The 13,157-nt window shown below is 40.3% G+C and overlaps 1 protein-coding gene across 1 annotated transcript in view; it reads right to left on the bottom strand.

The window, feature by feature from the left end:
- The window catches only part of LOC134327063 (adenylate cyclase type 4-like), a 31,805-nt gene that overhangs the window by 8,568 nt on the left and 10,080 nt on the right, over positions 1-13,157 (bottom strand). Inside the window, exons 5-17 of the mRNA XM_063009133.1 lie at positions 11,726-11,875; positions 11,360-11,502; positions 10,687-10,798; positions 10,306-10,433; positions 8,789-8,947; positions 7,640-7,799; positions 7,340-7,563; positions 6,444-6,503; positions 6,287-6,350; positions 5,031-5,128; positions 3,730-3,814; positions 1,316-1,453; positions 655-735 (exon numbers count right to left, since the gene is read on the bottom strand). Of these exons, the coding sequence (XP_062865203.1) occupies positions 655-735; positions 1,316-1,453; positions 3,730-3,814; positions 5,031-5,128; positions 6,287-6,350; positions 6,444-6,503; positions 7,340-7,563; positions 7,640-7,799; positions 8,789-8,947; positions 10,306-10,433; positions 10,687-10,798; positions 11,360-11,502; positions 11,726-11,875 (1,602 nt within the window). The remainder of the gene's footprint in view (positions 1-654; positions 736-1,315; positions 1,454-3,729; positions 3,815-5,030; positions 5,129-6,286; positions 6,351-6,443; positions 6,504-7,339; positions 7,564-7,639; positions 7,800-8,788; positions 8,948-10,305; positions 10,434-10,686; positions 10,799-11,359; positions 11,503-11,725; positions 11,876-13,157) is intronic.

Raw genomic sequence — 13,157 nt, 5'->3', positions numbered from 1 at the left:
GGGTCGTGGTGGGTCCAGAATCACTGGGCACAAAGCAGGAACACCTTGGACAGGAGCGCCAATCCATCACAGATCTTCTTTATTTATTTATATATTTATTTATTTGCTTCTTTATGTACATGTATTTATTTTCTTCCTTTGTGTATTTATTTACGTCTTTATTTTTTATTTATTTATTTACTTACTACTTTATTTAATTATTTACTGTTTTTTATTTACTTCTTTATTTATTTATTTACTGATTTATTTATTTGATTCTACATTTATTTACTACTTTATCTATATATTTAGTTTGTATTTATTTATTCATGTATTTATTTATTCATGTATTTATTTATTTACTTTTTTATTTATTTATTTATTTATTTTTGTATTTATTCATGTATTTAGGTTTATGTCTTTATTTATTTACTTTTTATTTATTTATGTATTATTTATTTTGTAGTTATGTTTTTATGTATTTATTTATTTACTTTTTTATTTTTTTATTTTTTTATTTACTTCATTATTCTTTGCTTCTGTATTTATTTACTACTTCATTTATATATTTATATAGTTTTGTATTTATTTATTATTTATGTATTTATTTACTAAATATAGGTCGAAAATAAAGAATAAATTGAGGGTTATTATTGAAGATGAGAGTGTTCGTACCGGAACCGTGTAGAGATGGAGGTTCTCCAGCTCGGTGATGTTGTGGGTGGGGTGTGAACATTTATCACCTGGAATAAACACCTGAAACACAAACACCTGAAGGTCAGGAAGAACCTGAGGGTCAGTCAGGAGGAACATGTGAACCTGTAGTGTTCCAAATCCTTGAACTTTACTCTCTTACTTTACACCGTACTGGATTTTGGAACACGACTGCTGAGAGACTGAGGTTACAGGTCCTGCCTCACAGTCGGGATTCCGATTCACTGTTGTTGTATAGGGTTGAGTTCAGGACTCAGGCTTTGTTTACATTAATCCTCCTCCACCGTACTTCACAGATAACAGGTTTTTAATGCACCAGACTGTCCATCAGACCGTTTAAATATAGCTGAATGTAAACGCTCTGCTTTAAGGTCCGTTGGTGGTGTGCTTTACACCATGCTGGACAGCGGACATGGCTTTTAAAGAGGGTTTGGAACTCAGTAGTGAGTGTAGTGCTGTATCTAAGGACAGACAATCTAGGCTGAGCTGCTGTTGCTCCCAGATTATCAGATCAGATATTTGATGAATTAACTCGATCGTTCCACCATGAGCTCCCGTTCTACTCCTGATGCTCCCAGTAACACCAGTGTGTGTGTGTGTGTGTGTGTGTGTGTGTACGTACGATGTTCAGGAAGGCCATGAGTAGCGTGATGAGGAGGCAGTTGACCACCAGGAGGAATCGGAACACCATCTTGGCGGCTTTGCCGTATGATAATGAAGCTCCCTCTTGCTCGCTTGTTGACGTCTTTCTGCTCCAGCACTGAAGAAACACGTTTCATTAGAATCATGTCGATGCTTTCGGTCCATCTGTATGTCTGTATCTTTCTGTACAGAACTGATGTACCACTTTCTTTGGGTGTAACAGAGTTTCAGGTTGTGTTTCCTGATACAGCGGCGGCCTGTGTTAACTGACGACAGTTTTCTGAAGCGCTCATGATTTTATTTAACTAGATTTATATTATATTTATCATTATTAATGATCCTGCATTGAGAAACTTTCTTTAACCTGAATACAGCATCATAAAGTTGTTGATGGGTAACCATAGCAACAACCAGGTGATAAATAGTAAAGGTGTTTTAGTCATATCCAATTCCCCAATCGTATTTCACCTCTACTGCACATACCTACACACACATCTACACACACACAGCACAGACTTACACACACACCTACACCAACACACACTTTTACACATACCTATACACAAACCTACACACACAGACACACACACCTACACACACACATACACCTACACACACTTACACACATACCTACACAGACTCACACCTACACACACACATCCACACAAACATCTCCACACACCTTCACACTTACACACCTACACACACATTTACACACAAACACACACACACCTACACTCTCACACACAGACAGACACCCTACACATCTACACACACACCTACACACACATACACCTACACTTTCACACACAATTTCACACACACACACACACTTACACACCTACACACACGCAGACACAGACACACACCTACACACACAGACCTAGACACACACAGACAGACACCCTACACACCTACACACACACCTACACTCTCACACACAGACACCCTACACATCTACACACACACCTACACACACACCTACACTCTCACACACAGACAGACACTCTACACATCTACACACACACCTACACACACACCTACACTCTCACACACAGACACCCTACACATCTACACACACACCTACACTCTCACACACAGACACCCTACACATCTACACACACACCTACACTCTCACACACAGACAGACACCCTACACATCTACACACACATCTACACTCTCACACACACACACCTACACTCTTACACACAGACACCCTACACATCTACACACACACCTACACTCTCACACACAGACAGACACCCTACACATCTACACACACACACCTACACACACACCTACACTCTCACACACAGACACCCTACACATCTACACACACACCTACACTCTCACACACAGACAGACACCCTACACATCTACACACACACCTACACACACACCTACACTCTCACACACAGACAGACACCCTACACATCTACACACACACCTACACACACACCTACACTCTCACACACAGACAGACACCCTACACATCCACACACACACCTACACTCTCACACACAGACACCCTACACATCTACACACACACCTACACTCTCACACACAGACACCCTACACATCTACACACACACCTACACTCTCACACACAGACACCCTACACATCTACACACACACCTACACTCTCACACACAGACACCCTACACATCTACACACACACCTACACTCTCACACACAGACACCCTACACATCTACACACACACCTACACTCTCACACACCTACACTCTCACACACAGACAGGCACCCTACACATCTACACACACACCTACACACACACCTACACTCTCACACACAGACAGACACCCTACACATCTACACACACACATACACACACACCTACACTCTCACACACAGACAGACACCCTACACATCTACACACACATCTACACTCTCACACACAGACACCCTACACATCTACACACACATCTACACACACAACTACACTGTCACACACAGACAGGCACCCTACACATCTACACACACACCTACACTCTCACACACAGACACCCTACACATCTACACACACACCTACACTCTCACACACAGACACCCTACACATCTACACACACACCTACACTCTCACACACCTACACTCTCACACACAGACAGGCACCCTACACATCTACACACACATCTACACACACACCTACACTCTCACACACAGACAGGCACCCTACACACCTACACACACACCTACACACACACCTACACTCTCACACACAGACAGGCACCCTACACACCTACACACACACCTACACACACACCTACACTCTCACACACAGACAGGCACCCTACACACCTACACACACACCTACACACACACCTACACTCTCACACACAGACAGACACCCTACACACCTACACACACACCTACCTTGAGGAACGCTATACTGAGCACCAGCAGAATGACGAACTGTAGAGGACACGCTAATCCGTACGATATCGCCAGCTCTAAATTTCTACAATTATAAACAACACACATCAATTATTACTGTTTATTATTATTATTATTATTGTTAAAATAATAACATATTTTTATATTATTCTTTAAATAAAGAACGTGACACAAACAGCCAGAGTTTAGCAGAAACTCTTATCCAAATGCTCTTACAATTAGGACAAAATACAATGCATTTAAAGCTTAGGGGCCTTGATCAGGGGCCCAACAGTGACAAACCAATAGTGGTGGGGCTTGAACCAGAGAACTTCTGATCACTAGTCCAGGACTGTAAACACTGAGCCACCACTGCACTGTCCAACACTCATCAAGTAATATAAATAATGTCTGTAAAGCTCTAACTAAACGTTTGGTTTTTGTATTAGAACCATTTATAACAATATAATCTGTATGATTCTGTATTCATAACGGTTCTTCTGTTATACAACAGTTAGTTCCGATCTTACAATCTGATTGGTTGAGAAGCGTTCTAACCGTGCTGATATTGGTGATAACAGCACGGCCTTTTCACACCACAACTGTATTACTCCGCTGATGCGTTGCCAGTAACGACGAGCTTCATGCACACAAACTCGCACACAGGCGACACCGACTTTATTAAATCTGTTATCTGATACACAATCTAGTGCACTATGTAGGGAACATTAATGTGTTTGTAACACGAACAGTTAGCTTAATAGCTCAGTTAGCAGCTCCTAAAAGTTCTGTTATCACCCATAATCCTTTGGTGTGTGCGAGAAGTTTTTTATTTCTTTTTTTCCCTTCGGAGGTTCTCGCCTTCTTCTTCTTCTTCTTGTTCTTCTTACCTCCCTGAAATGAGTTTTTGCAACTTGGGATGTCTGCTTTGTACTGTTAAACTAGTTACCTTTTTTAGCCTACTGTGTTAAGGCAGGGTAGGAATTTTTACTGTTGCATAGCAGCAACTCATTCGTTGTGGAACTACTTTTTGGAGGAAGGTTTTGTCAATATTAAAGCATATTTATTATGAAATTCAGGGCTTCTTTGATTTATTTTCTTTCTTTATTTTGTAAAAACTGTTGTATAAAAGCAATAGAACACTCGAGGTCGTGTGTAATCGCGAATAACATCACAGCTGTGATGATCTACTGCGACCGAATCATAGCCGTGATGTTATTGGCGATAACACACTCCCTCTCGTGTTCTATTGCTTAAATATAATCTAAAATAAAATGAGGCTTGATGAGTTTGGTTCTCACTTTTGGGACGTGAGCATCTGAACAGTGAAGATGGAGATGAAGATTAGAGCCAGACAGGCTGCAGATTTATGAATTCCGTTCACCTCACCCAGAGAGTACTGCAACAAAATTATCAACAGAGTTTAATTAATATAATATAAATAAATATAAATAATAAATATAAACATAATAAACTAATCTATTTAATTAATATAAATATAATAAATTTATCTGTTTAGTTAATAAAAATATAATAAATAAATCGGTTTAATAAATATAAATATATTATAAATATAAAAAATTCATCTGTTAAATAAATATAAATATATTATAAATATAATAAATTAATCTGTTAAATAAATATAAAAATAAATGTGTGTTTAATTAATATAAATAAATTCATCTATGTTTAATCATATAAATATTTTATAAATATAAATATAATTAAGTAATCTATATTTATAATCAATGTAAAAAATTAATCTAAATTTAATAAATATGAATAAAATAAATTAATATAGGTTTAATACATATAGATATAATAAATTCATCTGTTTAATAAATATAATAAATTAGCTTAATGAATATAATAAATTAATTTGTTTAATAAATATAAAAATAATATTTTAAAAATAACTAAAATAATTTAGTAATAATAAAATTAATATAAAACATTAATTTGTTTAATAAATATAAAACTATTTTTTAACTAAAAAATAACTTAATAATAATAAATTAAATACATCAGTTAAATTTTTATAAACATAATTAATTAATCTATGCTAATAAAAATAAATATAATAAATTAATCAGTTTAATAAATTTAACATAATAATTTAATCTATGTTTAATTAATATACATATAAAAATTTATCTACATTTAATAAATATGAATATAATTAATTCATCTGTTTAATACATTTAAATATAATGAATGAATTTACGTTTAATAAATATGAATATAATATAAATTACAGCTTTAAGACTCAATCATGAGACTTTTGCAGCTTTGTGGTTCAATTTTAACTCTTCAGAGCTTTAAGCTTTATGTAGGATTCAGATCCTGATCATGCAGCATTTTCACCTTCTGCTTTAGAAATCTCGATCATAAATCTCCAGAATATTATTTATTCATTATTTTATTTCCTGATATATTAGAGTGTAAAAACAAAGTTAAAAGACGTGATATAATGTGTAAATATGAGTGGAAGAAAATAAAATAATGAAACCGTATAACTGTAATCTCTCTATGTTGTGTTATAGATGATGAATCTCACCTCCTTCTCCATCTTTATATCATTAAACGACAGCGTCAGCCAGTTCAGCTTCTTCGTTTTGGGTCTAACAGAAAAAACACAGAGATCATTTTAATAAAATGTTAATAATAATTAATGTGAATTTTAACTGTATTTATTTGTATGTGTTTGTTCTCACCTCAGTAAGTCGAGCAGATCCAGAGTCTCTGTGGACGTATTTGCTGATACTTGAGAGTTTCTGAATAAATAAAAAACTCACAATTACAGACAGAACCAGTGATTTTAATTATTTATTTTATTTGATTTATTTATGTACCTGCTGTCTGTCTGATCGTGACCCGGTTCCTGTTTAATCCAAAAACACAAACAAAAACTGAATTAAAAAGTTATAAATTATTTGATTTTATTTTTCTCCACTGTTTTATTTCGATTCCCAGAGTTTGTGGTCGGGATGTGGTTCTGTTAGAGTCCTGTAGGGGGCGCTGATGTCGTTGTTGATATTGTTGATCCATCAGCGTCCTTGTTAATGGTTAAAATGACAATAAAGCCTAAATAGATTTAATTAATCTACATTTAATAACGATGAATATAATTAATTAATCTTTGTTTAGTAAATATAAATATATTTAATTATTCTATTTTTAATAAATATAAATATATTTAATTATTCTATTTTTAATAAATATATATTTAATTATTCTATTTTTAAAAATATATAAATATATTCAAGGAACTTACATTTAATAATTATAAATATATTTAAATATTCTACATTTAATAACTATAAATATATTTAATTATTCTATTTTTTATAAATATAAATATATTTAATTATTTTATTTTTAATAAATATATATTTAATTATTCTATTTTTAATAAATATAAATATATTTAATTATTCTATTTTTAATTATTATAAATATATTTAATTATTCTACATTTAATAAATATAAATATATTTAATTATTCTATTTTAAATCAATATAAATATATCCACCCTGATGTGGGTGTCATGCAGCAGGCAGAGGTCACGTAAAGATGTACCAGAGGGTCTCCTCACTAGAGAGGACGCACCCGTCAGAGGGGTTAACTGGACAGCAGTCTGAAGGACCATGATGGACACTGACCGTCAAGTCCTGTAGGTGGTCGGAGATGCTGGACGTGTGGACGGGAGCAGAGATGGACTCTGGTTGGTTGAGCTCTGAGAAAGGTTTGACGCTCTTCCACATCTTCATGTACTGAGATATCCGGACCGAAACTCGCTGCTTCATCTTGTTGCTGACCGTCAGGCTGGACGTCTACACAAGAACAAACCGTTCCATCAGTGAGGTCACCACAATTCATAAACCAACCATGAATCGTCTGCCCACCCACCGGAGGTGCTGCTGCGTCCACGCTGTCCTGCGAGTGAGGATCGATCACCAGGAACGTCCTCCTGCCCAGCAAGGTGTGATCCCGACTCGCCCCGTTTCCCTCCTCCACCTGGTACGCCCCGCCGAGGTGTTGGAGCGTCTCTTCGGTGATGTGGACCCTCCTGAGGAGGCAGACGGGTCATTCCAAAAACAAACCACGAGAAAGCCACATGTACAGCAGAGGTCAAACAATCACGAGTCTTACAAAATATTTGGACCCCCTTCCCCAAAGACCTGAGGGACCAAACTCTGACCAGACAACTGGGTTGAAGTATCAAGGGCACCCACTCGCAGTTGTCCGAAGAAGGACGAGCCACAAATCGCTGACAGGTTGTTGGGCAGCCAAGACCAACGGACCAACAGAAGATCTACTCTGGACCAAACTGCAGATGATCTTAGTCCTGGTGATGAGGTAGATGTGGCACCACAAACAGCGCATCCAACCCTTCTGTGTACGAGGCTGCATAGGCTGGTCCTCAAAGCCTGGTGGTCCAAGCTTGCTTGACTGTGGACAGCAACACCTCAAAAAGCTTTGTTTTGTTTTAGCATGTGGTTTAAAGAAAACATGCTGATGTTTAGAGACAGTGTGGCCCTCCAATTCCAGTTTAACGGCTGGAGATCTTTCTTCCTTGGATTCTGGGAAGATCTTCCAAAGTTGAGGTGTGATGGTCCAGAGTTGTGTGTTGCAGGTATGTAGGTCATGATGAACTCTCTACTCTCTACTTCCTTTATAGAACTAGCCACTAGGTGGAGCTATTTTCCAAGGGTGCTCAGGTCCTGATGACCTGCCAAAGGAAAGGTGCAGACTAGCAGCCTCCTCCATCATCCCAGGTGAAGTGCCAGTGGTGGAAGCTCACAGAGAGTCGAACAGTGTACAGACGTTCAGGCTAGGCTCTATATGTTATGCCACCGCTCGTTCTGGGGCCTCCAACAGACACAAGGTGGCACTGTTGGCCTGGCAATGAGGAGAAACCTTACCCAACCTTTCCTCCCTCATAGACGACCAACTGTGTCTGTTCAGCACCTGGCCAGGCCGGTAGCACCACTAATAAATGTAAAAGAGTGGTCATGTGGTCATTAGAGACGGCGGGTCGAGTGTTGCTGGACTCACCCCGGTACTCCTCCAGACTCCATACGATTAGCCAGAGTCACGTCGTTGGACCAGACGTCGTACTGCCACTTCAGCATCCCAATCACTCCACAGAGCACGTAGCCCGAGTGAACGCCCACCCTCATGTTGATCTCCACCGCCGTGGCCTCCCGCAGCTTACTGTAACAAACACAGGCGTTAGTGCTGCTCTCCAACACCCACCAACAACCGTCAACTACAAACACACGGGCCTTAGTGCTGATCTCCAACACCCACCAACAACCGTCAACCAACACCAATCAACTACAAACACACGGCCATTTATACTGCTCTCCAACACCCACCAACACCAATCAACTACAAACACACAGGCCTTAGTGCTGATCTCCATCACTCACCAACAACCGTCAACCAACACCAATCAACTACAAACACATGGCCATTTATACTGCTCTCAAACACCCACCAACACCAATCAACCGTCAACCAACACCAACCAACACAGGGTCATTAATACTGCTCTCCAACACCCACCAACAACTGTCAACCAACACCAATCAACACCAACAAACACACGGTCATTAATACTGCTCTCCAACACCCACCAACACCCACCAACACCAACCAACACGGTCATTAATACTGCTCTCCAACACCCACCAACACCAATCACCACCAACACCAATCAACTACAAACACACGGTCATTAATACTGCTCTCCAACACCCACCAACACCAATCACCACCAACACCAATCAACTACAAACACACGGTCATTAATACTGCTCTCCAACACCCAACAACCACCAACAACCAACACCAATCAACTACAAACACGGTCATTAATACTGCTCTCCAACACCCAACAACCACCAACAACCAACACCAATCAACTACAAACACGGTCATTAATACTGCTCTCCAACACCCAACAATCACTAACAACCAACACCAATCCACTACAAACACACAGTCATTAATACTGCTCTCCAACACCCACCAACACCAATCACCACCAACACCAATCAACTACAAACACACGGTCATTAATACTGCTCTCCAACACCCAACAACCACCAACAACCAACACCAATCAACTACAAACACGGTCATTAATACTGCTCTCCAACACCCAACAACCACTAACAACCAACACCAATCAACTACAAACACACGGTCATTAATACTGCTCTCCAACACCCAACAACCACCAACAACCAACACCAATCCACTACAAACACGGTCATTAATCCTGCTCTCCAACACCCACCAACACCAATTACCACCAACACCAATCAACTACAAACACACGGTCATTAATACTGCTCTCCAACACCCAACAACCACCAACAACCAACACCAATCCACTACAAACACGGTCATTAATACTGCTCTCCAACACCCACCAACCACCAACAACCAACACCAATCAACACTAATCATCACAATCAACAGCAATCTACACCAACTAACAACCAACACTAATTGTCACAGTTAACACCAATTATTACCTATCGTTACTAATAGATCAGACTTACTTTATAGCGGTGCACATGTCCAGTCCCATCTGTACACAGTTGCGGGCGTGGTCAGGGATGGGATCTGGTAACCCCGATACACAGTAGTAACAATCACCCAAAATCTTTATACGCAAACACTCGTTCTTCTGCAGAGAGGAACATCAAACAACAACAATAATTACCACACGGGGGTAGGAACGATAGATTAAAAAACACATCACCCCCCTTTATTACCCCCCAAATGCACAGCGCCTGCTCTGGTCAAGGACAGTCTAATGATTTAACCAGACAGAGAGCTGAGAGATGTTCAGAGGAACACACTACACTCTCTGTACTCCTCCACCACCTCTACTGATACCTCAGCCAGCCAGCAGGAGCAGACTACATGTGCAGACTCACCCGAGCGATCTCATCGAACTTCCCGAACAGCTTGTTGAGGACGATGACCAGTTCCTCAGGGGTGCAGGTACTGGCCAGGCTGGTGAACCCCACAATGTCTGCATACAGGATGCTGCAAAAGAGACGAGACGAGTTATGGAACCTCCTGAGATAAACACTGGCAGCAGGATGGTGTTCAGGGTGATGAGCTGATCTTCAACACCATAACGCTGGAGAAAGAGCTTCAGGATAAAATGAATGTGGACACACCAACTAATCACTGATAGGTCCAACAGTCTCAAGATGAGGTTCATACTTCTGGACAAATCAACACCAATCTACACCAAACACCAACACCAGCCAACACTAATCATCACCAATCAACACCAACCACCACCAACCACCAACCAACCACCAACCAACACCAATCTACACCAATTAACACCAATCAACACCAATCAACCCCAACACCAATAAACAACTAACAACCATCACCAATTTACACAATCAACAACCAACACAAACCAATAACCATCCAACATTAGTCTACACCAACCAACACAATCAACACCAATTAACAACTAACAATCAACAATTACCAACACAAAACAGCACTAATCAACAACTGTGTGTGTGTGTGTATGGTGTGTGTGTGTGTGTATGGTGTGTGTGAGAGGTGTGTGTGTGTGTGTACCTGACGTCTCGGTGTTGTTTGATGTACAGACTGTGGAAGTTGCGTGTGTTATCTGAGGGTAGTCTTTCTGTAGGACCTTTAATCAGCTCCTCTTTCAGTTCGATGGCGATGTACCGCGGTAACACGGACAGGAGGAGGTGCTCCTGAGGGAAAGAGGGCGGGGCATAAGTAGAGAGATTATTTCATTGGTTAAAGATGAAGTGTGTGTGTGTGTGTGTGAGTGTGTGTGTGTGTGTGAGAGTGTGTGTGAGAGTGTGTGTGTGTGTGTGTGTGTGAGTGTGTGTGTGTGTGAGAGTGTGTGTGAGAGTGTGTGTGTGTGTGTGTGTGTGAGTGTGTGTGTGTGTGAGAGTGTGTGTGAGAGTGTACCTGATCTCGTTTCTGTTTGGCTCGTTTGGAGCGGTTGTCGCTGAAGGTTTCTCGGTTCTTGGTGGATTTTCGGCGGGCGTGGTCCGTCAACCACAAGTGGAAAAATCCCACACAGTTCACACACACAAACAAAACCACGTTCGACACCAACTGGAACATAAATACATAAATAAATGAATAAATGAATAAATGAATAAATGAATAAATGAATAAATGAATAAATGAATAAATGAATAAATGAATATTACTTTATTATTAAACATTATTAAAATGTATATAATTTATATGATACAGCAGTAAAGTACACCAGTCCACTACTGCTGAGATCTGGGTTTGAATCTCAGCTGTGCTAACGGCCAGTAGGGCGTCTGCACGTCTGAAGAGGGGGCTGAAACAGCCCAGCCATTGTGAGGTGCTCCTGTTAGTGCAGGTCACCAGCCCAGATAGGAATAAGAAGGTTGTGTCAGGAAAAGCAGCCAGCGAAAAACTGTGTTCTGGTATGAGGATCAGATCCACTGTGGTGACGCCTGAATACAGGAGCAGAAAAAAGAGAAAAACCCACCCAACCTTCCAACCATGCCAGAAACCTACCACCCAATCAACACCCAACCAACCATCACACCAACCTTCCAACCTTCCAACCATGCCAGAAACCTACCACCCAATCAACACCCAACCAACCATCACACCAACCTTCCAACCTTCCAACCATGCCAGAAACCTACCACCCAATCAACACCCAGCCAACCATCACACCAACCTTCCAACCATGCCAGAAACCTACCACCCAATCAACACCCAACCAACCATCACACCAACCTTCCAACCTTCCAACCATGCCAGAAACCTACCACCCAATCAACACCCAACCAACCATCACACCAACCTTCCAACCTTCCAACCATGCCAGAAACCTACCACCCAATCAACACCCAGCCAACCATCACACCAACCTTCCAACCATGCCAGAAACCTACCACCCAATCAACACCCAACCAACTATCACACCAACCTTCCAACCTTCCAACCATGCCAGAAACCTACCACCCAATCAACACCCAACCAACCATCACACCAACCTTCCAACCTTCCAACCATGCCAGAAACCTACCACCCAATCAACACCCAACCAACCATCACACCAACCTTCCAACCATGGCAGAAACCTACCACCCAATCAACACCCAACCAACCATCACACCAACCTTCCAACCTTCCAACCATGCCAGAAACCTACCACCCAATCAACACCAAACCAACCATCACACCAACCAACCAATATAATATCTTATGAACCAGCCAATCACCCAGTCATCCAACTATATGGAAACCAACCACCCAATCAACCAGCTAACCATGATAGAAACCAACCACCCAACCAACATCCAAACAACCAACATAATATTATATAAACCAGCCAACCACCCAATCA

Source organism: Trichomycterus rosablanca, chromosome 14 (genome assembly GCF_030014385.1).
Source record: "Trichomycterus rosablanca isolate fTriRos1 chromosome 14, fTriRos1.hap1, whole genome shotgun sequence".
NCBI classification, from domain to species: domain Eukaryota; kingdom Metazoa; phylum Chordata; class Actinopteri; order Siluriformes; family Trichomycteridae; genus Trichomycterus; species Trichomycterus rosablanca.
The sequence above is the reverse complement of the archived record's forward strand: the minus strand, read 5'-3'. Positions and strand labels throughout refer to the sequence as shown.